The sequence below is a fragment of the Gossypium raimondii genome, chromosome 6 (genome assembly GCF_025698545.1).
Source record: "Gossypium raimondii isolate GPD5lz chromosome 6, ASM2569854v1, whole genome shotgun sequence".
NCBI lineage: Eukaryota > Viridiplantae > Streptophyta > Magnoliopsida > Malvales > Malvaceae > Gossypium > Gossypium raimondii.
In genome coordinates this window covers 22,435,412-22,460,477 of record NC_068570.1, presented here as the reverse complement: position 1 = coordinate 22,460,477, position 25,066 = coordinate 22,435,412, and the positions used below count along the sequence as shown (strand labels likewise).

The 25,066-nt window shown below is 31.9% G+C and overlaps 2 protein-coding genes across 4 annotated transcripts; both read right to left on the bottom strand.

Moving 5' to 3' along the window:
- Positions 1 to 52: 52 nt before the first annotated feature.
- On the bottom strand, positions 53 to 2,927 carry LOC128041792 (uncharacterized). Of its 3 annotated transcripts, XR_008196641.1 has the most exons (6): positions 2,747 to 2,927; positions 2,482 to 2,527; positions 1,724 to 1,845; positions 724 to 871; positions 458 to 635; positions 53 to 355 (listed from the first exon to the last, which is right to left on the bottom strand). XR_008196641.1 is itself a non-coding variant. In XM_052632153.1 (5 exons), exons 2-5 carry the CDS (start codon positions 1,840 to 1,842, stop codon positions 340 to 342), a joined length of 324 nt encoding a protein of 107 aa, XP_052488113.1. In that variant the 5' UTR covers positions 1,843 to 1,845; positions 2,482 to 2,923; the 3' UTR covers positions 53 to 339. The 3 variants fall into 3 exon arrangements, 1 of the variants encoding a protein (XP_052488113.1); XR_008196640.1 differs by having other exon boundaries at positions 2,482 to 2,924; XM_052632153.1 differs by having other exon boundaries at positions 458 to 498; positions 2,482 to 2,923.
- A 2,290-nt stretch (positions 2,928 to 5,217) lies between these two features.
- Positions 5,218 to 6,810, bottom strand: LOC105774347 (U11/U12 small nuclear ribonucleoprotein 25 kDa protein). The gene is made up of 4 exons (XM_012596815.2): positions 6,530 to 6,810; positions 6,160 to 6,259; positions 5,902 to 6,001; positions 5,218 to 5,467 (listed from the first exon to the last, which is right to left on the bottom strand). Exons 1-4 carry the CDS (start codon positions 6,705 to 6,707, stop codon positions 5,378 to 5,380), a joined length of 468 nt encoding a protein of 155 aa, XP_012452269.2. The 5' UTR covers positions 6,708 to 6,810; the 3' UTR covers positions 5,218 to 5,377.
- Positions 6,811 to 25,066: the final 18,256 nt, after the last annotated feature.

Here is a 25,066-nt window from a genome sequence, read left to right as displayed (position 1 = left end):
ATATTTTAATATGATTATTACCAAATATAATTTAATAAAATAAAATATATAATTTAATAACATTCTTAATATTATTAAAATATAAATTAATAAAAATTATAACATAATCTCATGAGATTGTAGTTGCCAAAATTACAAGTATTCATCCAAAAACAATAATTATTCTCATTTTTATATATATAAAAAATATCAAACATCTATACACTAAACAAACCCCAGCAAGCAGACCCCTATTCAATCTAAATAGCTGCCATTGATGTATCTTCAATCTGAATCTGAATCACTTTCCATACTCCCGATGGTCTTCAACCTAAATCACTTTCCATACTCCCCTGGCCTTCAATCCTCTTGGCCTCTGCATCATGCCAAAACCCCACATCAGAAACATGAATAATATCATTAAAAAATTATTGCATTATAGGAAACGTAAAAGAAGAGAAAGCAAATAATATATTACCTTCTTAGAACTCTTCTTCTCCCTAACGCAATCTTCCCATTCTACAGAAAAAAAATAATATTTGATAGATCTAGCAAGAATTGTTGTGACCGAAGATGCAATATCTTTGACATTAGCTGCTTCCAAAGAAGCCAATGATAGTCTCATCGCAGCCTTGATTAGTGCAGTATCGTGATAACTTTTTTGCATCAAAGGATGTATTTAGGAAACGTGAGAACTTCCTCAATATAGTGACAATGTAAAGAAAGAAAGATTGTTAAACTCACCTCATATGGGCGAAGCTTGTGAGAAATAAGCTCAACATACTCCACAAAGTCACTTTCAAATTTGGGAATAAAATTATCAAAAGTCTTATTATCACCTTTCTTGGAAAATAGTTCAATTGTTGATTTATAATCGGCTTCTTCCACAAGCCTATAATAGAAAGCAAATGTCAGATCATGGCACCTTACTGACAAAAAAGCAATGAAGAAAAAAATCACCTTTAAATATATACACACAAAAAAATAAAAAGGGGGTGGAGGATAACAATAAGACTTCAGCTGATTTAGAAACAAACTATAACGAAATAGTTCTAAATAGAAGTCAGCAAATTTAAGTTCTAGCAGTAATAAGATATTCATGCGAATGAGTTTATAACAAAAGATCTACAAAAACACTATGATTCTGTCAATATCCACAAAATTGTTATAAGTGACACTGTAATTAGCCAAAAATATCTACTTGGTTCTAGATCCAAATGGAAAGAATAGAAGACATGAATCACTATTAATCATCGATCAAATTTCTTAACTGATGCAGTAGGATGGTAATGGATCACAAAGAGATATTCTTATCACATCAGGAATGAGGCACATCTTAATAGAGTTTGAATTACCAAATTTAAGTTATATTCTTATCACATCGAGAATGAGGCGCATCTTAATAGAGTTTGAATTACAAAATTTAAGTTATAAATCAGGTTGCTAAATCAAGATTAGATATCCGACAATGCCAGGAGATGCATGTATCAAAAATTAAATTAGGACCAATCTAGAAAGAAATAATAACTTTCAGAATAACACAAGCAAATCCATACACCATGCTCAACACTTGTAACTAGGTTTTTCTTGCCTAAGTTTAGGTGATTTAAAAGGTTGCAATTTTGAACACGTTTTCTAGTATAGAATTTTAAGAAGAAATAAAAAGATTCACATGACCAAAGAGCCACGACAACAAAATATTAGTAAATGTAACTAATACAAGTTACAATGAAGCCCATCATACCGTAGGCGAAGCAAGTTCATCTTCATCCTCCCATGATTCCTTGATATCAGAGTCATCAATATGTTTATCATCCCATTTGATTTTAAGTTGTTCCTTTGCAGGCAGAGGTGGAATCTCATCCTCTGCAACAATAGCATACAATTTCTTGAGCCAAAAAAAAGGGGTTTTCAAGAAAAAAAAACCAAGAATAAAAAGAATAACATAATGCAATAGGTTTTCCAACTAAGATTGGAAACAAACCATAAACTTTAGCACTTATTAACAACTTAAAAACATATGAAACACATAATAGAAATGAATCTGCTTTAAGGTCTCTTTACATTTTAAAACTCCTATACAAAACTACGAGGCGACCATCAGGTAATGTTTTAAGAAAAGAACTAGTGAATACTAGCAATTGAAGCCAAGACTAGATTCCTAGGATGTTGCCACAATTACTGATCTTCCACTACATGCAGTTTTTCTTTTTAATAGAAAGAAAAAAAAACCCTAACTTTCTCTTTTTGGTCTGGTAACACCATAGCCGATTTCCCAATAAACTCAAAACAAACACCTTTGAAACATCTCAACTCAACCTCATAACCAAAACCAAAAACAAGTAAAAGCCCTAAATTTCAATAAACCCAGTTTTAGCTCTAGAAAAAGAAATTTCCCACATTCAAGTTCATACATAATAAAACATACAAAAGAAAATAGAATCACTTATCAGTCAAGGCCCCAGGAATTAACAACAAATTCGGGACAAAATTAAAACTTACCCCAGTCTTCCATCTTCACTTAACAACAAATCACCTTGTTATCTTTCTAGCATTTGGGAAATTAGAGCAATGAAATCAAATAGGGGAAATCAGAAATGCAGTGAAAAAGCAAAAAAAAAAAAAAGAATGAAAAAAGGGTTGCAACTCTGTAATCAAAGGGTTTTATTGGCTTAAAAGGAATGATGGCTTCAATAGATTGACCTAGGTCTCCTTTGTAATCAAAGGAAAAAAAGGAAACGTAGAGATGAGAAGAAAAGAAAGTTACAGTTTCTTCATTCTTTCGGCAGAGGTCAGAGCAAAAATTGAAATTGGGAAAAAAAATTCTTACTCCACAGAGAAGGAAATGACTATTCAGTCAATTCCTGTAAGAAACCCTAAATCAATTCAGGCCGTAATACCATTACAGCCGCTGAATTGGGCTGGAATATATTCATAAACCTCCAACCAAATATGCTGTTAGTATTTAAATAAACATTTTGTTTTTACAAATTTATTAGACAATTGTTTTCATCATTATCATGGCTATGCCATAATTTAGTATAGATAATATCATTAATTGAGTTAGTGTCATAAATTAAGTCAATATTAAATTTTTATAATTGGATTCTTAACATTGGATTTTCCTTTCACCAACATGATAACTTTTGATGTTCTATAGAAAATGACAGTATTATGATAAATAATTTGAGTCAATTTATTATTCTTAATCTAATGTATTTACCTATTTAATTTCTATTTACTCACAATTTAAACTAATTTGTCATTTTAATCCATACATATTGCTTATATATTATTATTAGTTTCAACGATACTTTCTATTATTTATTGCATATTATTTTAAACACATACCTATATTCTAAATATGTGGTTTCCACATGCATATAAGTGTGGAAACTACATATTTAGAATACAAGTATACATTGAAAATAATATATAATAAATAATAAAACTTATGATTTGAAACTAATAATAAAACACATATAATATGTACGAAATTAAAATGAAAAAATAGTTCAAATGGTGAGTAAAAGAGATTAAATAGGTAAATACATCAAAATAAGAATAATAAATGCTCTTTGATTATTTATTATGATATTGACATTTTTATAGCATGTGAAGAAGCTATCGTATTGGTGAAAGAAAATTTCGATATTAAAATCTAATAAAAACTCAATATCAAGTTAACTTATGACACATCAATGACATTATCTATGTACATAGAAAATAGAGTGGGTGAAAACAAATTTTATGTAAAATATTGTCATGTTAGATAACAATGAGGCTTTGGTTGTGTGACAAAGTTTTAGATTAATTATATAGAAATACCCTATAATAATATATATTAGTTATTCAAATTATGATTTTCAGTAATTTATATCAAGTTTACACGTGATACTAACTCAATTATATACTTAAATAATAGTATAAATATACTTTCAATCTAAAAAAATTAATTGATTTCAAAAATAAAATTACAACGTTACTTTAAAAAAATAATTAATAAAGAGTAAGGTATAGTTAAATAAAGCAATCATTTATGTAACTTATATTTATGGAACCAAAATTTTTCAATAACCATGCAAGATTGGAGACAAAGAAAATGATGAATAAAGTAAATTCCCGTCCCGTCATGTTCCGCCACTATTCCTAACCAAATCAACTCTAACAGCGCCGCCGCATTTGGGTAACCCTAGTCTTGCCTCACTAGTGCACACTTTGCACTATCCCACATATGTATGATATTCCTAAACTTACCCAAAAAACCACAATTATATTTTGAATGGAAAGCCCTACCTTTGCTAGATGTTGCTCTATTTTTGATGCTTGGCATCCTTGAATATGAATAAAAGCCTTTCCATGAGTGACGAAATTGGCATTCTTGCGGTGTTATAGGGCTTTGATTTTTATTATCGGTGAAGCTATGGTTCTTCTTGAGGCTATGGCATCTTTGGTTTGCTATATCATCGTCCAAGGCATTGATTTCTTCAACATTCTCTTCACTTTTTAGAATGCTTTTTAGGCTTGAGGTTGATTTTAGCCTGCGTATTCCAACTGCAATGGTGAGATTAAAAATTTTGTATCGACGAGTAATTAGAATTGAATTATATAAATTTATGGATGGTCGAAATACAATTTTATTGACCAACAATAACTAGCGTTTAAAGGAATCAAAGGAGGCAATACCCTACATGCTTCTTTGCTGTTGTCATACTTTCTACTCGAGCCCTTAAAGTATCAAAATCTAATATCAATTAAGTTCTTTTGGTGGCCTAATTTGAAGTTTGAATTAAAATGTTTACAAGCAATAATGTTTTAAAGTTTGAAAATTAACTTAAGGTTTACAAGCAAGGGAATTCATAACTATTAACTAATTTGAGGTTTATAATATTAACGCTTGATCAAAATTTTTTTTGAGGTTTATAATGGAGCAATAATGGGCCAAACTATTCATTCTTGCTCGGAAAAGTTGTAGTAGATTATTATGAGATAATTCCACAATACATATTAAATTAATCTTAAAATTTTAAAACCTTTTAATTGGATTTTAAAATATTAATATGGTCTTTTATCAATCTAATCATTAATTTAAGTGTTACATGTTAGCTTGAATCTACATATTAAAATATGTGATCAAATTGTAAATAAATTTGTACCTACAACATGACACTTTTTAACATATCATAATCAAGTTGAATATTCAGTAAATATATGTATTTATGATTAATATTTAATATCTAAATTGGAAAAACATAATTGATATCATATTGCTACATCCATAATTTAATTAACGTTTTAAAGTTTAGAACGAATACCCTATTATTTTTCTGTTAAAATTGGGAACCGACAAAAGATTTAAACATGTTAACATAAAAAACGAAAGTCAATGTAAAAGGCCTTACAGATATGGTCGTTTTCGAGCAACACTCCTCTTTGATCGAGTCTTTGTCAGGTTATATATGGAGGAGACATGCCTAACAAAGTGAAGCTGTAAGGAAAAAAAAAACCCAAAAATAAATTAATACAAACCAATTGTGGGAACAAAATAGGATTAATATACTATTTGGTATTTGAGTTTGATTTTAATATTCAATTTGGTATTTGATTTTTTCTCCTAATTTGGTACTTGAGTATAGCTTCATGCCTAATTTAGTACTTATGCTAAATTTCATCATGTGGCTCAATAAATATTTGACATATATGCTTTAATAACGAAATAATTATTTAATTGAGATAAAAAATTCAAGTATCAAATTAAATATTAAAATTAAACTTAGATGCTTAATTGAGAAAAAAAAACTCAAGTACCAAATTAGAAAAAAAACACATATATCAAATTGAACATTAAAATGAAACTCAAGTACCAATTAATCTATTAATCCGGTAATATATTATGTCAAATTATGTTGTACGAATACGAACCTGATGACCGTCTCTGATGCCATATTTTACGACCAGATCAGTGTCTGAGACCAGCTTCTGAGCATCATAACACAAGCAAAAATGTCCCCAAACATGCGGCCTTTAATGCAGATTCATATGAAAAATCATATCACAAAAACCAATTCAGTGTTAATACAACATTAATTTAATAAACACCCGTCAACTATACTGCTTAAAATGTTAAGAAAATATGTCAAATTATTTGATAAAAATGATATATTCAGGATGAGGACGTACCATGAAATCTCGCCGAGCCCTTGATCTGGCATTTGACTAAACACATGCTCCACGGCAAGCTTCAGGTCTGCAATGGTAGCCATCTTTAATATTTCGACATCTGCGAAAAGACCCAATTGTTGAAGTTATAATTTAATTCTGGCTTTGAAAACAACCTGCTTTTTTATTTCGTTTCTTTACTTTAAAGAATATCTCTAATTTGCACTCATGATACGAACCGACACACCAGTTCGTAACAGTTATAAATCTAACTATTTGATTCAGGGTTTCATGAATATGACGATTCTTGAAAACTCAGCATCGTAATGAGGAAACCACGGGGTGTTTTTTTTTAAAAAAAAAAACGAAAAGAAAGAAGAAAGAAATTTACCAAAGAAAGAGCCATCCAATTTGCGAACAGAGAGCTTGATGGGTTCTTCACGAAGCTTAGCATAAAGAAAACTATTACGAAGGGAACCGCCATTGGCAGTCCTCAAAGAAGTCAATGAGGTTGACCTCTGTGGGTTCTCAGAAGCAGACCTTGGGGTAACAAAATCCTCCACTTCCATATTCCTTCAAAGAAAGAAAAAAAACACACGAATTTTTCGGGTTTTTTCTTTCTTTCTTTTTGTTTGCTTATTCGCGAAAATGCCAGATATAATAAAAGCTCAATCCATTTGATTTATTGGAAGAAAGCAAGAGAGAAAACGCCATTGCCATTTTGAGTTCTTTTATTATTTGAGGGGACGAGACAGTTAGAAATTCGGGGTTTTTGAAACGCGCGCTCACTTTCTTTGGTAATAATTAGAGACCAAATTAGTTAGAGAAAACAAAGAAGAAAAATAGATTTTACAGTTACGTGAAACTAAATTACTAAAATGTAAAACATTCCAAAACCTTCTAACATTTTTACCTAATTTTTTGTTTAAAGAATGTCGATAAGTAGCGGTTCATGCTTTCGTCTTCTACTTTCTTTTGGATCGGATTTGGGTCTATGTTTTCAAAACTCAAACAGATTCAATTCAGATAAAAAAATATATATTATAGTAATATTTATATATTTTATAAGGATTATTATTTCATAAACTGTTAATGGAGTAAAAAAAATTCGACAAAGGAGTTTAGGATGATTTTTGTTTTGTTTTTAGAGTCTAATAAAATAATAATAAAATAATTTAAAATGATACTTGACATCATCCTAGACTCGCTTCTAAAGATTTTTTACTCTACAATTGCCAGAATAATTACCCATTTTATAATTAAATTTAAATACCATATTTTTATTTTTTTAACAATAAAACATGTCATTTGGAAAAGGTTTGGATGGGCTGGACTCGGGAATAGAATTTTCTTGAAATCAAACCCTGCTTTGCCCATAAACACTTCTAATGTTAAGCCTAATGTATTTTCTTTCACAAAACAAGCATGGACCAAGTACATTGTTTGGCCCATCCAAATTTATTTTGATAAATTTTGTTTTGGTCCTCTTATTATGCTGAAATTGAAATTTAATCTCTCTACTTTAGCTTGAAATAAATTTGTTTTCTACCTTTTACAATATAATTAGCTAGTTCAAATAGTTAACAACTTTAAGTACTTTGGTCAAAATATTGATGTGAATTTTTCTTAAAGACACTCTTGAATTTTTTGTTTTTGTTTGAGTGTGTTTTAAAGAAAAATTTTTGGTATAAATTTAATTGAAATGATATAAATCTATGTGTTTTTAAGGAAAAATCGTCGGGTCAAAATTACAGGATGCTACAATCATTACTGGAGCAACTATCGTAAAATTCACAATAAAACAATCGTTTATACATTCTCATACGAGTCAATTGCCTTTAAATTATGATAAACAACCAAATCTAAGTCTCAATCGAGCTTACGAAAACTCTTTTGATTACCAGGGCATGAAATAAGACCAACTTGCAAAGTTTTAAAACTTTAGGGCCAACGTCGTGATGCCACTTTCTCCACATCGTGACGTCTTCAAAACAGTATGTCATGTCGTGACCTCAAGCCACTCAACGTCATGACATGATTCACTATTTTGGCTGGCGTTGTGACGAGCTAAGTTGCACATCAAGATGTGGACTCTGTTTTTGGTAAATTTTGAGTAATTTGGTACCTATTCCAACCTTCCATCCAACCTATTCAATATATGCATCAAAGACTAGATTCAATTAGTCCAAAACATACCTAAACCACACTCAACAAGTTTAAACATCCATGTTCAACCATTTCCCAAGATGTTGTTCATCTAAACATCAATCAAACCTTTAACATTTTCATACAATTAGGGCATAACAACCAATTATTCAAACATCAAGTTATACCTATACCAAATCAACTTGAGACATGCCATTTCAATTCCATTTTGATCATTTTCATATACCACTCATACTTTAAAACATGTTAAACAAAATAAGCCATTTTAACTATACATCAACCATTGCCAATTCATGCCTTTTAACACCACGCATCAAAACAACTTTCAAACTTATCAAGTCTTTTATACATTCAAATATGTACCAAAACACATATATACAGGCCACAATCCTTGACTCAAAATGGTTAAAAAGTAACCAAAATGTGGATAGTGTGAGCTTCTATATCAATCTGGCTTGACGTGTTCCACAAGATGATGATCTACAAGGAAAAGGGAAAACAAACATTGTAAGCTTATACGATGCTTAGTCAGTTCATAGGCATTAAAAAAGAAGAAGCTTAGCTTAGCTTACAACTAAACACAATAAGCTACTTAGCTTGGTAAAATTTTCCTAAACATGGCAAATCACATAACAATAAGGTGACTTTAACATATAACCATATCATATAGTAATTCAAACATATAGTATTTCAATTCACTTAAACCAACATTTCAATGCCATTATCATAATCATTTTAATATCTAGACATTTGAATACCAAGCTCATACCATTCCATTTCAATTTTTCACTTTTCATTAACCATTTAACCCGATGAACTCTAGTGAATAGATTTGGATACACGAGTAACTACACCACACCAGGGCACTGAAGTGTAAAACCCGTAGGCAATCATACATATAATCGTATAACAATACGTCCCTCCATCATACTAGGGTATCCCTAGACACATGCAATCACTTATCCCGTGCAATTTACATATCCTGTACAAGAGCGCATATAACCCTATTGAAATGCCAATTGTATCCTAATATTTACTAAGTTCACCCGGGCATCTTTAACACATATAAGCATTTCTTTACAATTTAGTCCATATCTCACCTTTTGTACCAATTCGCAAACAATTCAAATTACAACCAAACATACACATATTTATAATTCAAATACCTAACAATTTAAACACAATCATACCATATGAAGTTACCTGAAAAAATCAACAATTAAGTTGGAACTTCAAGGACTATTCGACAATTTTAGCTTTTCCCCGAGTGTCTTTAATTTGATCCAATTTTCAATCTATACATTTATCAATTTATCAACCACACATTTTAAATCATTCCATGATATGCATGTACCTATTTAATTTCATTTTTCAAATGCCCTTGAAGTTTTTCATTTTATTCAATTTAGTCCTTAAAATCGAAATAACCATAACTTTCAATTTTGAGCTTCAGTTTCAAAATAGTTCTCAATTACATCATTTTAGGACCCTATACTATCTATTATTATAGAAATTTCACATCAATTATACAATTTATTCCATTTGGTTCTTTTGAACAAAACTAACAATTAAACTTTACAATCTACTCCTTTTCACTTCTAAGCTTAAAATATATTAATTTAACACCTATTTATTCAAGGATTCAACAATGAAAACTTTCAAAAACTTTAAAAAATTTAAAAATTGGTATATGGGCTTAGCTAAATCAAGCTCTCATGACTTCAAAAACGTAAAAAATTACAAGAAAATGACTTAATTGAACATGCCAATTGCTTGCTAAAAGCTTAAAACCCTTAAGGTCGATTCTCTCAATTCTTGGCTATGGAAATCGGTGGTGGATGGAGAAGATGAAGCTTTCTTTTCTTTCTTTCATCTTTTATTAGTTTTTATTTTATACATTTGTTTCATTTAATTATAATTTTAATAATAATTAAACTTACACATTTCACCACCATCCACTATGCTCATTTCAAAATGGTTTATTTTCCTAATTAGACCTTGGGTTAATTGTAATTTAAATCCCTAAACCTTTGGCCAATTAAAAGCCTATAGTGATAAACTTTTACAATTTAGTCCATGTACCTTAATTAATAATTAATTCAACAAAATTACTAAACCAAACTTTAATATATTTCTATATTAACTTTGTAAATATCTTGAACTATGAAAATTGGTTTCGAAACCACCATTTCCAATACTATTGAAAATCGGGTTATTACAACTCTCCCCCTTAAGAAATTTCGTCCTTGAAATTTACCTGAGAAAAGATATGGGTATTGGGTTTTCATAGTTTCTTCCGGCTCCCACATAGCCTTTTCTATATCATGACAATGGCATAGCACTTTCACTAGTGCAACCCATTTTTTTCTTAACTCTTTTACTTCTCGAGCTAGAATCTTTATTGGTTCTTCATTATACGTTAAACTTAGCTATAATTCTATTTCATCGGGAGATATCACATGAGAAGGATCAGGTATATATCACTGTAGCATCAACACATGAAAGATGTTGTGAATCTTTTCAAGTTCTAGAGGTAGAACTAATTGATACGCTATAGGCCTTATTCGTTCGCGGATCTCACACAGCCCAATAAACTTCCCTTTTTTGCTTAAACATGAACTTTCTTCTAGGGCGACACTTTCAAGAAAACTCTATCACAAATTTCAAGTTCAATGTCCTTTCTTTTCAAATCTACATAAGATTTTTGTTGATCTGAGGCAGCTTTCAAACAATCTTGAATAACTCAAACTTTTTCTTTTGTCTAACATATGAAATCTGTTCATGCTAGCTTTCTTTCACTCAACTCTGACCAGCATAGAGGAGTTTTGCATTTATAGCCGTATAATGCTTCATAATGTGCTATTTTGATACTCGTCTAATATATTTTGTTATATGCAAACTTAGCTAATGATAGAAATCTTTCCAACTGCTTTCAAATTCAATTATACCATAATGTAACATATCTTTGAGTATCTAAATCACTCGCTCTAGTTGCCTATCAGTTTGAGGATAAAATGTTATACTAAAATTTAGTTTTGTGGCTAGGGCTTCGTGTAACTTACCCCAAAATCTAGAGGTAAATCTAGAGGCAAATCTCAGGTTTCGATCTGAAATGATAGACAAAGGTATGTCGTGTAATCTCACAATCTTGGAGATGTAGATTTCAACCAATTTTTCAAGTGAATAATATGTTCTAATAGAAATGAATTATGTTGATTTGGTCAATCTGTCAACTATTACCCAAATTGTATCTTTCTTTTTCGATAACAATGACAAGCCCGATAAGAAATCCATTGTGACTCATTCCCATTTCCATTTCAGAATCTTTATAAGCTATAAAAGTCCAGGCGGACCTTGGTGCTCTGCTTTGACCTGTTGACATTCCAAACATTTTTCTATGTATTTATATATTTCTATTATACGTCTTCATAGGGTTCCAGTTTCAATTATCTCAGATAGAGATCCGTAATTTACATCGAGGTTTTGGAAGAGATTGTTAGAGGCTTTGGGGTCAATGCTTAGTTTTAGTATGGCTTATCACCCCAAAATGATGGTCAGTCAGAGAGAGTAATTCAAGTGTTAGAGGATATGTTGCGAAGTTGTGTGATTGAGTTCAGTGGTAGTTGGGAGCGATATTTTCCCTTGACAGAGTTTGCTTACAACAATAGTTTTCAAACGAGTATTCGTATGGCACTGTTTGAGGCTTTGTATGATAGGAAGTGTAGAACTCCTTTGTGTTGGACAAAATTGGATGAAAAGTGAGTTGTTGGACCAGATTTAGTTTGTGAGACTGAAGAGAAAGCAAAGTTTATTTGTGATCGTTTGAAAGCAGCGTCTGATAGGTAGAAATCTTATACTGATTTGGAACGTCGAGATATCGAGTTTCAAGTTGGTGATAATATGTTCTTGAAAGTTTGACCTTGGAAAAAGGTTTTGAGGTTTGGAATGAAGGGTAAATTTAGTCCAAGGTATGTTGGACCTTATAAAGTTGTTGAGAGGATTGGTTCAGTAGTTTAGCGACTCAAGTTACCGCTAGAACTTGAGCGAATTCACAATCTTTTCCATGTGCCTATATTGAGGAATTATGGTTCAAATCCTTTGCATAATGTGCCAATAGAGGAAATTGAAGTTTGAACTGATATTACTTATGAGGAGGAACCGATTGATATTCTAGCTCGTGAAGAGAAAGTTTTGCGAAACAAGAGGGTTCTGTTGGTTAAGGTTTTGTGGCGCAACCAGAAGGTAGAAGAGGCTACTTAGGAAGCTGAAGATGCAATGAGACAGAGATATCCTTATTTTTTTAGCTTCGGTAAATTTCGAGGACGAAATTATTTTTAGATGATGAGAGTTGTAACACCCCAAAGTAGGGTCTAAGAGTTTTAGGGGTATTTTAGGGATTTTAGCTCTAGTAAGCTCTTGAATTTTGTTAGCATGGTATTTATAAATGATTTTGACTATGGCTTTTGGAAAATTAAATCAATTTATAAAAATGAATTTTAATGACCTTTAATTTTGAAAATAGGACTGATTTTAAAAAGGGTCAAAATTTTGTGTGTTTATGAAGCATTTTTACCAAATTTTAAAAATACAACCTAAAATCATCCCCCACATATAGATTTCACGTTAACTCTTCTCCTTTTCTAGTTTGTGCTTTCCCTTGCTCTCCCAACCTCTCATAATTGATTTTCAATCTTTATCCTTTTGATTCATATCATCACCCAAGTCATTAATCTACATAATATTTCAAGAAAACACCCCAAAATCTCATTTATTTCATCATCTTCCTCACTTGTGGGGTTCCTTATGTTTGCGTCAAAAGTTCATTTTTCTTTCATCAAAGGTAAACATTCATCTTTCTATTAATTTTAGATATTATCTAATCTTTAAAACTGAGTTTTTAATCATTAAATTGCATGTTTTGATTAAAAGCCCAAAATTAGGTCATTAATGGTGGATTTTAGATTATTGAGTAAAAACATGGTTTCAAAGTGTTTTTCAATTAGTGGTGCGATTAAAAGGTTTCTAAACTTGATTTAAAGTTTCGTTAAGTAGTTCTAAGGATTTAATGGGTTTTCGTATAAATGGCCATAACTTGTCGAAAAATCTTGATACCATGAATTGGGTAGTTTTGTGTAGTTTAAAGGTTGAGAATTAGTCGTAGGTGAATAATTAGATGAATGGAATTAGTTTTAGACGAAAATATTAAGTATAGACTGAGCTATTTGGAATTTAAGTTTGCTATGTCGAAGGTTTCGGTTACTTGAGAACTTAGCTTAGGCTTATGTTTTTAATTGTTTAAAGTGAATCCTTAGCTAATTGTTGATTGTGTTATTGTGCGAATTATTGTGTTGAAGCTTCGGATTCATTAGGACCTTCTACGAGCTAAGGAAATGATAGTTGAGCTTTCGGCGTCTAGGCGAAAGTAATTGGCGAGTGTTTGTAATCGCTGCTTGTAGACACGATTCAATGCGTTATTTGGGAATTTAAAAATAGCCTAAACCGCGAAAGTAATTGGTGACTGCTTGGAATCGCTGCTTGTAGACATGATTCATTACGTTATTTAGGAATTTAGAAATAGCCTAAACCTCTACTCTAAATTCCAAGTGTAAGCTTTCTCGTACTCGTGTTTAATTTGTGAAATATGTGCTTGTGTTGTTGTGTAAATGTGAAGTAAGATGTGATGTTTTGATATGTGTTATGTGTTCATGATGATGGTTATGAAAGTGAAAATGTAAACATGTTATACATGTTATATGACAGTGATGATATTGCGCTAATGATGCAAATATGTAGTGATAGTGAGCGAAAAATCGATAAGTAAAATATGTGTTTAATAAAAGATATTTTGGCCTTGTGAACCTTAAGACCATTGGATATAGTTGGCATGCCATAGGATTGTGAATACTCACATATATGTGTTACATGATTTGGGCGTTGAGGCTCCATGTTGGAGAGATAAGGGAATGTGAGCTAAGCTCCATTCAACGGGACATGTTTGGTAAGATGGAGAGTGTTAGCTATATGCTTCACTTTTTGGGATATGTTCGACTTTATGAGTCATTTGGTGTGTTGGAGATCCATGTATTCGATGAGTGGTGATAGAGCCCACTTTTACATTTCATAGCTCAAGTATCAAATTATCTATAAACGTGACTATATGTATTGTGTGATATATGATTAAAGTGTAGGTGATTGCTATGATAACGAACTAATAAATATTGCATGATTGAGTATAATATGACACTAGAGTTGGAACTGTTAGAATTATGTTTAATGGTTGCTTTGTTAATGCTTGATGAAATGTGTACACGGTAGTTGTTCTAAGCATTCATTGACCTTGTTAAGCTCACCCACTCCTTTTAAACCATTGCAAATTAGTAGCGCTCCACTAGTTCGTAGGTGTTTATTAATTCTTTATGCTTTGGGAAATAAAAGCAATGTGGTAAAACTATTGCATAAATGTTGTCATGATGTTTTGGTTATTTTCATAGATTAATTCTTAGGACTTATGGATACTATTCTTATTATATCGCTTGGTTACTAGGACATGTTTTCGATGATTGAACTGTTATTGTGGTCATTTTGATGTTTATTTGACGAGGTATTAGTTACATGTTGAATGGTTTATGATTGGGATGGATTATTTGTCTTATTATGTTGTATTTTTGGTGTCTGGAGTAGAGGTATCGATATTCGGATTTTAAAAATGATATCTCTATGATATTTCATTGTGCAGGAAGTCAATATTGTAATTTGGTATCGATAACTTATCATGAGTAATGATACTCGGGGTAAAATAATTGATACTTTAATAAATATATCAATATTTTATGGGGTTTGGTTTTTAGACGAGAAATAGAATGTTGTTTTGGTACCGATTTTCTAACTGGGATCAATACCATTTAAAGGAAATAACGATACCTTTGTTTTAGTATCAATACCTACATGATTGTTTCGGGGAAATTTTGCTAAATGAACCCTATGCATGTTTAACTATATTTGTAAGACTGTTTGATGTATGTTTAGTATGTATTAAGGATGATTAGAGTTAGTTTGACTTAAAACTCGAGTAAATGATAAAATGGAAGACATTTCTTTAGTATTGAGTTCATTTGTACTGTGTGTAATGCGAGATGGTGTAGCATCCTGATATTCGGGCTCGACGACTAGGCCGGATGCAGAGTGTTATATAGCCTCTTTTGTACCGTGACGCTGCCATAATACTTTCACATGTGATACCTATTTGTTTCTTAGCTCTTTTACTTCCTAAGCTACAATCTTTATTGGTTCTTCACTATACGTTAAATCTGGCTATAGTTCTATTTCATCGGGAGATATCACGTGAGAAATGTCAGATCTATAAAAACGTAGCATCGACACACGAAAGATGTTGTGAATCTTTTCAAGTTTTGATGGCAGAGCTAATAGATAAGCTACTGATCCAATTCTCTCAAGAATATCATACGACCCTATAAATCTCAGATTGAGCTTTCCTTTTCTGTTGAAATGTAAAACTTTCTTCTAGGGTGACACTTTCAAGAAGGCTTTATCACCAATTTCGAATTTAATGTCCTTTCTTTTCAAATCAGCATCAGATTTCTATCAATCTGATGCAACTTTCAAACAAACCCAAATAAATCAGACTTTTTCTTCTATCTCACTTATTAAATATGTTCCTGCTAGCTTTCTTTCACTCAACTCTGACCAGCATAATGGTAGAACTCTTTCCTAGCTGCCTTCAAATTCAATTATACAACAATGTAACATAGATTTGAGTTTTTGAATCACATACTTTGATTTCCTGTCAATCTAAGGATGAAACATTGTATTGAAATTTAGTTTTGTGTCCAGGGTTTCATGAAATTTCAACCAACTTTTTAAGTGAATAGTTTATTCTAACAAGAATAAAGTGTGCTGATTTGGTCAATTTGTCAACTATTACCCTAATTGCATCTTTCTTTTTGGTGACCAAGGCAAACCCAAGACGAAATCCATAGTGACTTATTCCTATTTCCATTCTAGAATTATTATAGGTTTTAAAAGTCTTGATGAGACCTGATTTCAACTTTGACCTTCTGACATACCAAGCATCTTGCAACGTATTCAGATATCTCTTTTTTTCATTCTTGGCCACCAGTACAATGGTTTCAAGTCATTAAACACATCTTATTACTGTCTGGATGTATCGTATAAGTACTATTGTGAGCTTTGTGTAGAATATCTCATTTCAACTCTAAATCCTTCTGTACACATAATTGGTTCCGAACTCAGTGGTTTGTTCATCATCAATCAATTCCCGTTTTGCTTGAAACTCAGGATCATTTTTCTGCAACTTCTGGATTCTCTGAAAGAAAATAGGTTTAGCTCTCAACTCGGTTAAACAAAGATTTCCAACTTAGGGTGTCAACTACAACATTAGCTTTACCTAGATAATAATCAATAATTAGATTGTAGTCTTTAAGTAATTCAAGTCATTTGTACTATCTCAAATTTAAATCTTTTTGCGTCAACAAGCATTTCAGGATTTTTTTTATCTGTGAAGATATGACATTTCTCCTCGTAAAAATAATATCTCCAAATTTTTAGAGCAAACACAACTGTAGCCAATTCCAAACCAGAAGTAGGATAATTCTTCTCGTGTGGCTTAAGTTATCGAGAAACATAGGCAATCACCTTTCCGTCTTGCATCAATACACAACCCAGACCATTCAATGAGGCATCTTTGAAAACCATAAATTCTTCCCAAATTTAGTTTGAGTCAAAACTAGAGCTTTCATTAACATTGCTTTCAACTGTTCAAAACTCTACTAGCATTTATTTGACAAAAAAATAACATTCTTCTGTAGCAATTTAGTTAATGGGAGAGCTATTAACGAAAATCCTTTAACAAACTGCTGATAATATCCAACCAGCCCCAGAAAACTTTGCACATCAGTGACATTCTTTGGTGGTTTCCAGTTCACAATTCTTGAGATTTTACTCAGATCAACTCAGATTCTTTCAGCCGATATCAAATGGCCTAGAAATCCCACTTCTCGCAACTAGAACTCACATTTGCTAAATTTTGCATATAATTATTTTCTCGCAAAGTCTATAGCACAATTCTGAGATGCTGATCATGATCATTTTTGTTTTTCAAGTAGATCACTATATCATTTATAAACACAACTACAAATCGATCTAGGTACGGCTGAAAAATTCTATTCATCAAATCCGTAAAAACGATTGGAGCATTAGTAAGCCTAATCGTCATTACAAAAAACTCATAATATCCATATTGAGTTTGGAAAGCAGTTTTCGGCACATCTAATCGTTTGTTTCTAAATTGGTAATAACTCGATCAAATATAAATATTAGAAAATGCAGTCACTCCATTTAGTTGATCAAACAAATCATAAATACGGGGAAGCAGATATTTGTTATTTATAGTCACTTTATTTAACTGCCGGTAGTGGATACACAGTCTCAGGGTTCCGCCTTTCTTTTTCACAAATAACACTAGAGCACCCCAAGGTGACACACTCGGTCTTAAGAATCCCTGATTTAACAATTCTTGCAATTGTGCCTTCAATTCTTTTAATTCCATTAGAGTGATTCTGTACGGTGCAATAAAAATTAGAGCAGTTCAATAACAAAATCAACTAATCTTTCAGGTTGTTGGATGCTGATTCAAGTCTAGAGACTTCAAGATCCACATAAACTTGTGCACGGAATAAAAACCATACATTAAGCAATAAAGCCTTCCATGATTTAAGTCAATATATCATAAGCATTAATCCTATGCATAGAATCAATACAAGTTCAAAATTTAAAAATTTCATATACACATTCATGCCAAAAGCTTCCATTACCATATGAAACATACCTACAACCATTTTGCACAACAATTAAACTCACATTAAAATTTAACTTACTACATCATACCATTCAACATTAGGATACCAATTCTTTCATTTATATCATACCAAATTAAATCATAAATTCATTGACCAATTCATATGATTGTGTCATGCTATACTTCATAAAATTAGCCATACCATTTCCATTTATTTCACCTATTACTTAATCATTTCTTATCATTATTTATAAGCTTATACTTATACTTACATATTCATCAATTTATATACTCAATTTCATCTAATCATTTTAATCATGTTTAAGCCTATTAGCTTATTCATACTCCATCGCCCCCAAGCTTGTTTTTAACCAATTCACATGTCATCATATATCACATTTCATATGTAAGCAAGTATACCAAATCCAATCACATTTCATTCCTATTACCATATAGCAAATTCATGTTTTTATTACCCTATTAACTAGACACGAATTTAAAACAAATACACAAATCTATCACCTCAGGTTGCCCGACAATGATGACTCTATATGTACATTCTACCACAGCGGGTTGCCTAACAATGATGGTTTTTAATCAATATCCTGATCTTATGGCATACCAACTATATTTGACCCTACTCGAACAACTAATAAGGTAACCAATTTTCCAATTTCATTATATAATTCAATTCATATTACATCGATCTCAATTAATCACCATTTCACAATTGCATAGAACCATATAACTTGTTTAATTAATTTCCATACCACATATCACATATCAATTAAATCATGCTACATTCAATTTTATTCAATTTAATTCACTATCTCGATATTTAATCTCAAACATATCAAATCATTCCATATGAACATTATCAACTCACCTCAATACTACATTATGTAGAATATTATGAATATGCAATAATTAGATTGATCTTCAATCATAGAAATACAAATTGAAATTTCATGTTACTCGTCTCCAACTCTCGCTTTTCATTTCCCTCTCGATGACTTGGCGTCGTCTTTAGCTACATACTATAATTTAATAAATAAGAAATATTAGAATTCATCCAATTTACATTCAAATGCAAATCCAAGCATATTTCGTATTTTATTCAATTTAGTCTCTAAACTCTGGATAAGCATAACTTTCGGTATTTAGCTTCAAATCAAAATCCAATTTCACATTCACTCATTAGGGCCCCTATTCTTTCTATTCCTGGCATAGTTTCATGAAAATTTTTCATTTTATTCAGTTTGATCCCTAATGTAAAAAATTTAACAACCAAGCGTATTACGCTTTACAATTTAATCCTTTTTCATAATCTATGCTTCATTTCTATCATTTTCAAGCCTAATTCATCAACTTCTCAACAATGGTAACTTGATAAAAATTCAGCAATTGAACCAATTGATACATGGGCTAGCTAAATCAAGCTCCCATGATCATAAATTTATAAAAATCAAAATAAAATCGCTTAAAGACTTACTTGAATTTTGGCCGATTGTTTAAGCTCCAAAAATGGAGTTTGGTTCTTATACTATGGATGAATAGTGGAAGAAGATGATAAATTCATATTTCTTTCCAATATCAAGCTATTTGTACTTATTTTAATCTGAAATTAATCTTAGTTAATTACGTTATTCATATTTTACTTAATTAATTATCGATTACTTAAGCTTAATGGCATCCATCATTCTCATCCACTAACATATATTTAAAATTGATTTATTAACCATTTTATTCCTTTAGATAATTGCTATCTAGGTTCTCCAATCCTTTGATCAATTTAGTCCTTGAGCCTTAATTAACAACTTTTTTGGCTAAATTATTTAACTGAACTTCAATATATTTTTATATTAACTCCATAAATATTCCTATTTTATATTCACAGATTCAGTTTACAAAAATGAGGTTTTGAAACCGTATTTTTCAACAAAACTGGAAATTGAGTAATGCAAAGGTAAGTTTAATTCTTGATGTACTTACTAAGCTTTTGTAAGCTTAACGCATTATTTTTCCCACGCGTAGGTGAAGGTTCGATTTGAAGCTCTAGAGTGAAGTTGCAACCTTAACTCATCTCATCACATCATAACGCTTGGAAGAGAGTAAGAAACTAATCTATTGGTATTTTTTATGGTATGTACTGTAACACCCTCTACTTGAACCAATCATTAGGTCTGACTATTTAATGTTACGTTAAACCGAATGACTTAATAAATTTCAATTTCTGATTCAATTACATAACTAATGACTTAAATTTTATAATTCTAATTGCTAATACAACTTGTACTTAGTTGGTGATAGACACTTAAGAGATTTGTTTCCAACAAATGTTTAAAATTCTTGGATGGAAGTTTGAAAACATATACAGTCAACTTATACTCTGTGGCAGGCCCTCTACGGGTGCCCATCTGTATACATGGAAAACTACTATGCACCACTTAACTTGGCGGAGTCTAGCTTGGTCCCTCTTGATTTGTCCACGTAACAAGCTAACTTACATTCAACCAAAAATTCTTATAAATTCGAAAGAAGTTAATGAGTTATGTACGTATATGCATATGGAATCCCTTAAAAATATTCTATGAAGTTGAGTTTTCCGGTTCAGAAGTAAGCTCCCTGGGTTTTGTAGGGGATTTCATGAACCTACTTGTCAAAGTCAGTGACTTGGGGGCTCTGAGCCATTTATTTGCGACCTAGATTCTTGATTAGGCTAAAATCGTGATTTCTCATTGAGGTCTCACCCCTCTTATTTTTGACCTATAACCCTAATTCTCGTATTTATTTCTCCAGACTAGCGTTACTCTGCATTACTCATAATATTTCCATAACGCAGGTCCTTACTAGAATACATTCTCTTTTCCTTTGGGAAAAGATGCCTATATAATGTGGTCCCCTTACCACTAACCCTTTCCGTACATTCGTTAAGATGCCTCTTCACATGCGACATTTACCTAGGATAGAGCATCAAGATCAATACTATTTTCTCATGATTCTGAAGAACCCCTATTTTCCACTATCCTTTGTCGAACTTTACTAGCCATTCAGCCCTGAACAGTCCTTTCCTCCCACAAGACACTTATCAGCCTACCCAGCCTTCTTGGCTGGCTCTATGTCGATTCACAATTTTTTACTGTATTCTGTTACAACCTATTTCGTGTCAGCTTAAACCATGTGGGATCCACAACTTCCCTAGTGAAACCATTTTGTCGTACATTATGTAAACCTACTTACCTAAAGGGTTTCTCCCTCTTTTCAACCTAATTGGGTTGAAAATTACCCTTGGCGTTAGTCATTATTGCCATGGGCGAATTCTTTCTTGAACTGCAGACTTTTCAAATGTGGTTCCACATTTTTTTCATCCTGACAAACTTTCCCGTGTTTATTGTCCCGATGGCTTACCCCGTGTTTACTACATCGACAGACTACACTGGTTGCCATAGTCGAGATATGGTCTTACACATTAAACCTCTTTTGAGGTGTCATCCCATAAGACCTTAACACCATCGCGATGTTGCTCTATCGAACCTAATCACCTTAGTCACGATGTCATCCCAAAGGACTTGTTTCACATTTCACCTTTGTGCTCGAACACCACAGTGTCCTCCCCACAAGGCTCAGAGCTTTGCACATCACAGTTTGTACTCAGCAACATCGTATGACGGTATCTAACAAAAATTCCCATTCTCAAGTCCTAACTTCGTCTATCCCTTCAATAATTTCCCTCCGCCACACATATGCATTACTCAACATTTCATACAAATTATCATTTTACATACATCATGCCAGTTAACTAAACATTTGTTATCTACCATTTAACAATAAACACACAACTTGCAAGCTTACATAACAACGTCTATCACCTAGAAAGCATGGTGCAGAAACTCACCTGAATTCCCTTATCCCTAGAAGCTTAGCTTGTCTAAATGCTAGAGTCTTCTTTGTACTGGAAACTAAGCATGACAACCATTTATTGGTTAAACTAAAGGTGTTCAACCTTTTTAAAACCCATAATCCAGAGTTATGTAGAAGCTTTTAAGAATTACTGCTTCACCCTTTCTTCAACCCATAAGTACAGAGAGCTAAGGAAGCTTACCAGTTTCTAAATTACTCTACTATCATACTTCAACTCTTTTGTCTACTATGGCATGCAGAGCTCCCTTCAACTACATCCTCTTCTTCTTCAGTACATCTAGATAAGATGATGTTATGGAATGAATAAGATTTGTAAACAGAATTAAGAGAATTTTGTCTTCTCATGCACATATATATACACTTCTAAGGCACGATCTTCACCGACCATCTCAACCTTCTATCATTAATCATTTTGTCTTCCACTATGGAACTAGCCAGTTCCACCCGAACCAAACTAGAATTGAGATCCAACCAAATCAAAATTTGGCCACTAAATTTTCTAAATTACCCAGTGGATTCTAAACTTTTCTTATATTTTGAGTTAATAGAGATACCCGGGTGTTACATGTACATAGGTCTAATTAAGGAAGGTATATGTGTAAGAAACCCAACTCATCACATTACATTACCTAGCTTTAATATTTTGATAGGGAATTTAGTTGAATTATGTTTTGAGTACATGATGAATTAGATGGTATTTTGAGGTGTTTTTTCATATCACATAACAACATCAATCTTGTTGTCACGACAACAATGGGTCTACTCCATTTCTTCCAACAGTAAGGGCATTGTCGCGATAAAGCTTTTCTTGTAGTCGTGAAAAGGATTTGAAATGCGAAATTCACATTTGAGCCAATGACCCCCTTGTTGCAACAAAACCATCCTATTGTTGTGACAAGGACTCTTCTTGTACTTCTTCATAAGCCATTAGAGTTTCTCTTACTGTCTTCATTTGTTTTGACCTCCAAAAGCAACCAAATAATAGAAGATTCCCGAAAATGTTTCGTAAAGTTCTTTCGAACTAGAATTGAAGTGACTCAATGCTCAAACGTGGCATACATTGCTCAAGTTAACGGTAAAACTTAGGTAAAGGGTGTTACACATCCAACACCCCAGTTGCTCGAAAGAGAAAGGCTATAACCCTAAGTACTTAAAAGCATTATGTAAAGAAAACAAAATTATGTTTGCACAAACCGAAAGTGTCACTCTAAATTCGTTTTCTCCTTCCCTTTTGCTTTCGATGTCCTAATGTTGTCTTAAGCTACATATAATAATCTGATTATGGAAATATTATTAGTATCACATTCAAAAAGAACATCACTTAATTCAAACATGAATGCATATTTTACAATTAGGTCCTCTAGAACCCTAATATATGAAATGTTCGTACTATTCGATATACCCGATCATATCTAAATTTGACTTCGTATTTATTCTCTAAGGACTTTAGATTATCAATGTTCATCATTAAACCTCAAAGTTCTTATCTTTTCACATGAGTTACTAATAACACATAATTGGCTATATAGCTTAAAATTAAATCAAACCTTGATTCAACATATTTCATTTATTCTCTAACATAACTCAAGTTTAGTTACTCAACATGCATGATTTGATGCTTCCATTTATCTAATTTCTCAAGAGTTTACTTCAAAGGCAACTTAGCATTTCTTCAACAATTGAAAAATCTATTCAATGGGTGATGAAAATCTAACTTTCTAGGTTAATAATATAATTAATATTTACTCGGAAAGCTTGCCTCTCTTCTTTAATGGTGAATGGAAATAGAGAAAGATGACTAAAACTTTTTTTTTTTGTTGTGGACAACCACAATGGATAAGGAAGATGATGTTTTTAGTTTCTCTCTCTCACTAATATGTTATATACTTGTAATTAGCAAACTTAATTAACTTTTATTGAAGCTTCCTAATGGAAATGATCACCTTAATCTTTTAGTAATAAAATAATCATGGTTTAATAGCAATTTAGATCATTGGTTAATGTCTTGCTTAAACCTCTCAATTTAACTCACTTTTCAATTTGGTCTTTGTACTATAATTAACAACTTTCCCGATTTAATCACTTAATAAATCAATACTATAATTTTATTCTTAACACGTAAATCTCTCAATTTTGAAATAGCTTTTTTCAACACTAGCTAAAATTGGATCGTTACAAAAATTCTAGCAACACTGCAGTGGAAGTTCATGATTAAATGTTTTTGAAAACTCTCATTTCATTCGTAAAAAAATATTCTTTTACGATAAATAATTATTAAGTGTCTCAGTGACATCCGAACAATAATTTAAAAATTACCATCACTCTAAAATATTACGTCATTTTAAAAATTAAGTAATAATAAATTGAAATTATTTGTAAGTATGTTATTCATATCTAGTGATTTAGACAACATAAAAATAGTAAGTATTTTTTTGGTAGAAAATGAACTTAGGACAAGCCTAAAGAAACAACAAGATTACACCTTTTTATCCACTTCCAAGAGAAAGATGAATATCTTCCTCCAATAAACCTCAAACATAAAGCGGAGGTTCTTCAATGACCACCAATTGATCCAAATCACCTCTAACTACCTTAGCTAGACAGTCAACAACTTTATTACTATCTCACTAGATGTGTCTGAATTTGACCTGCCAAGCCTTGGAGCAATTGTTGTGAATCATTTTGACTTCATCAACATTACTTACTGCTACAAGACCATTTTGAATAGCTTCGATTAGTAGCGCATCATCACTTTCTAATTCTACTTTCCTGAAGCCTTGATCCCAAGCTAATTTCAAACCTTCAAGCACAACCCAAGCCTAAACATGAAAGATATTTGCCATACTTGTTACCAATCTAAAACTAGCCAACCAACCACCACTTGGACCCTTCACCACTTCACTTACTACTGACTTTAAGTTGCATTAGGTAACTGAACCATCAACGTTAAACTTGACCCATCCAGATGCTGGTACTTGCCAACGTTTCTCCGTCATATTCGTGTAG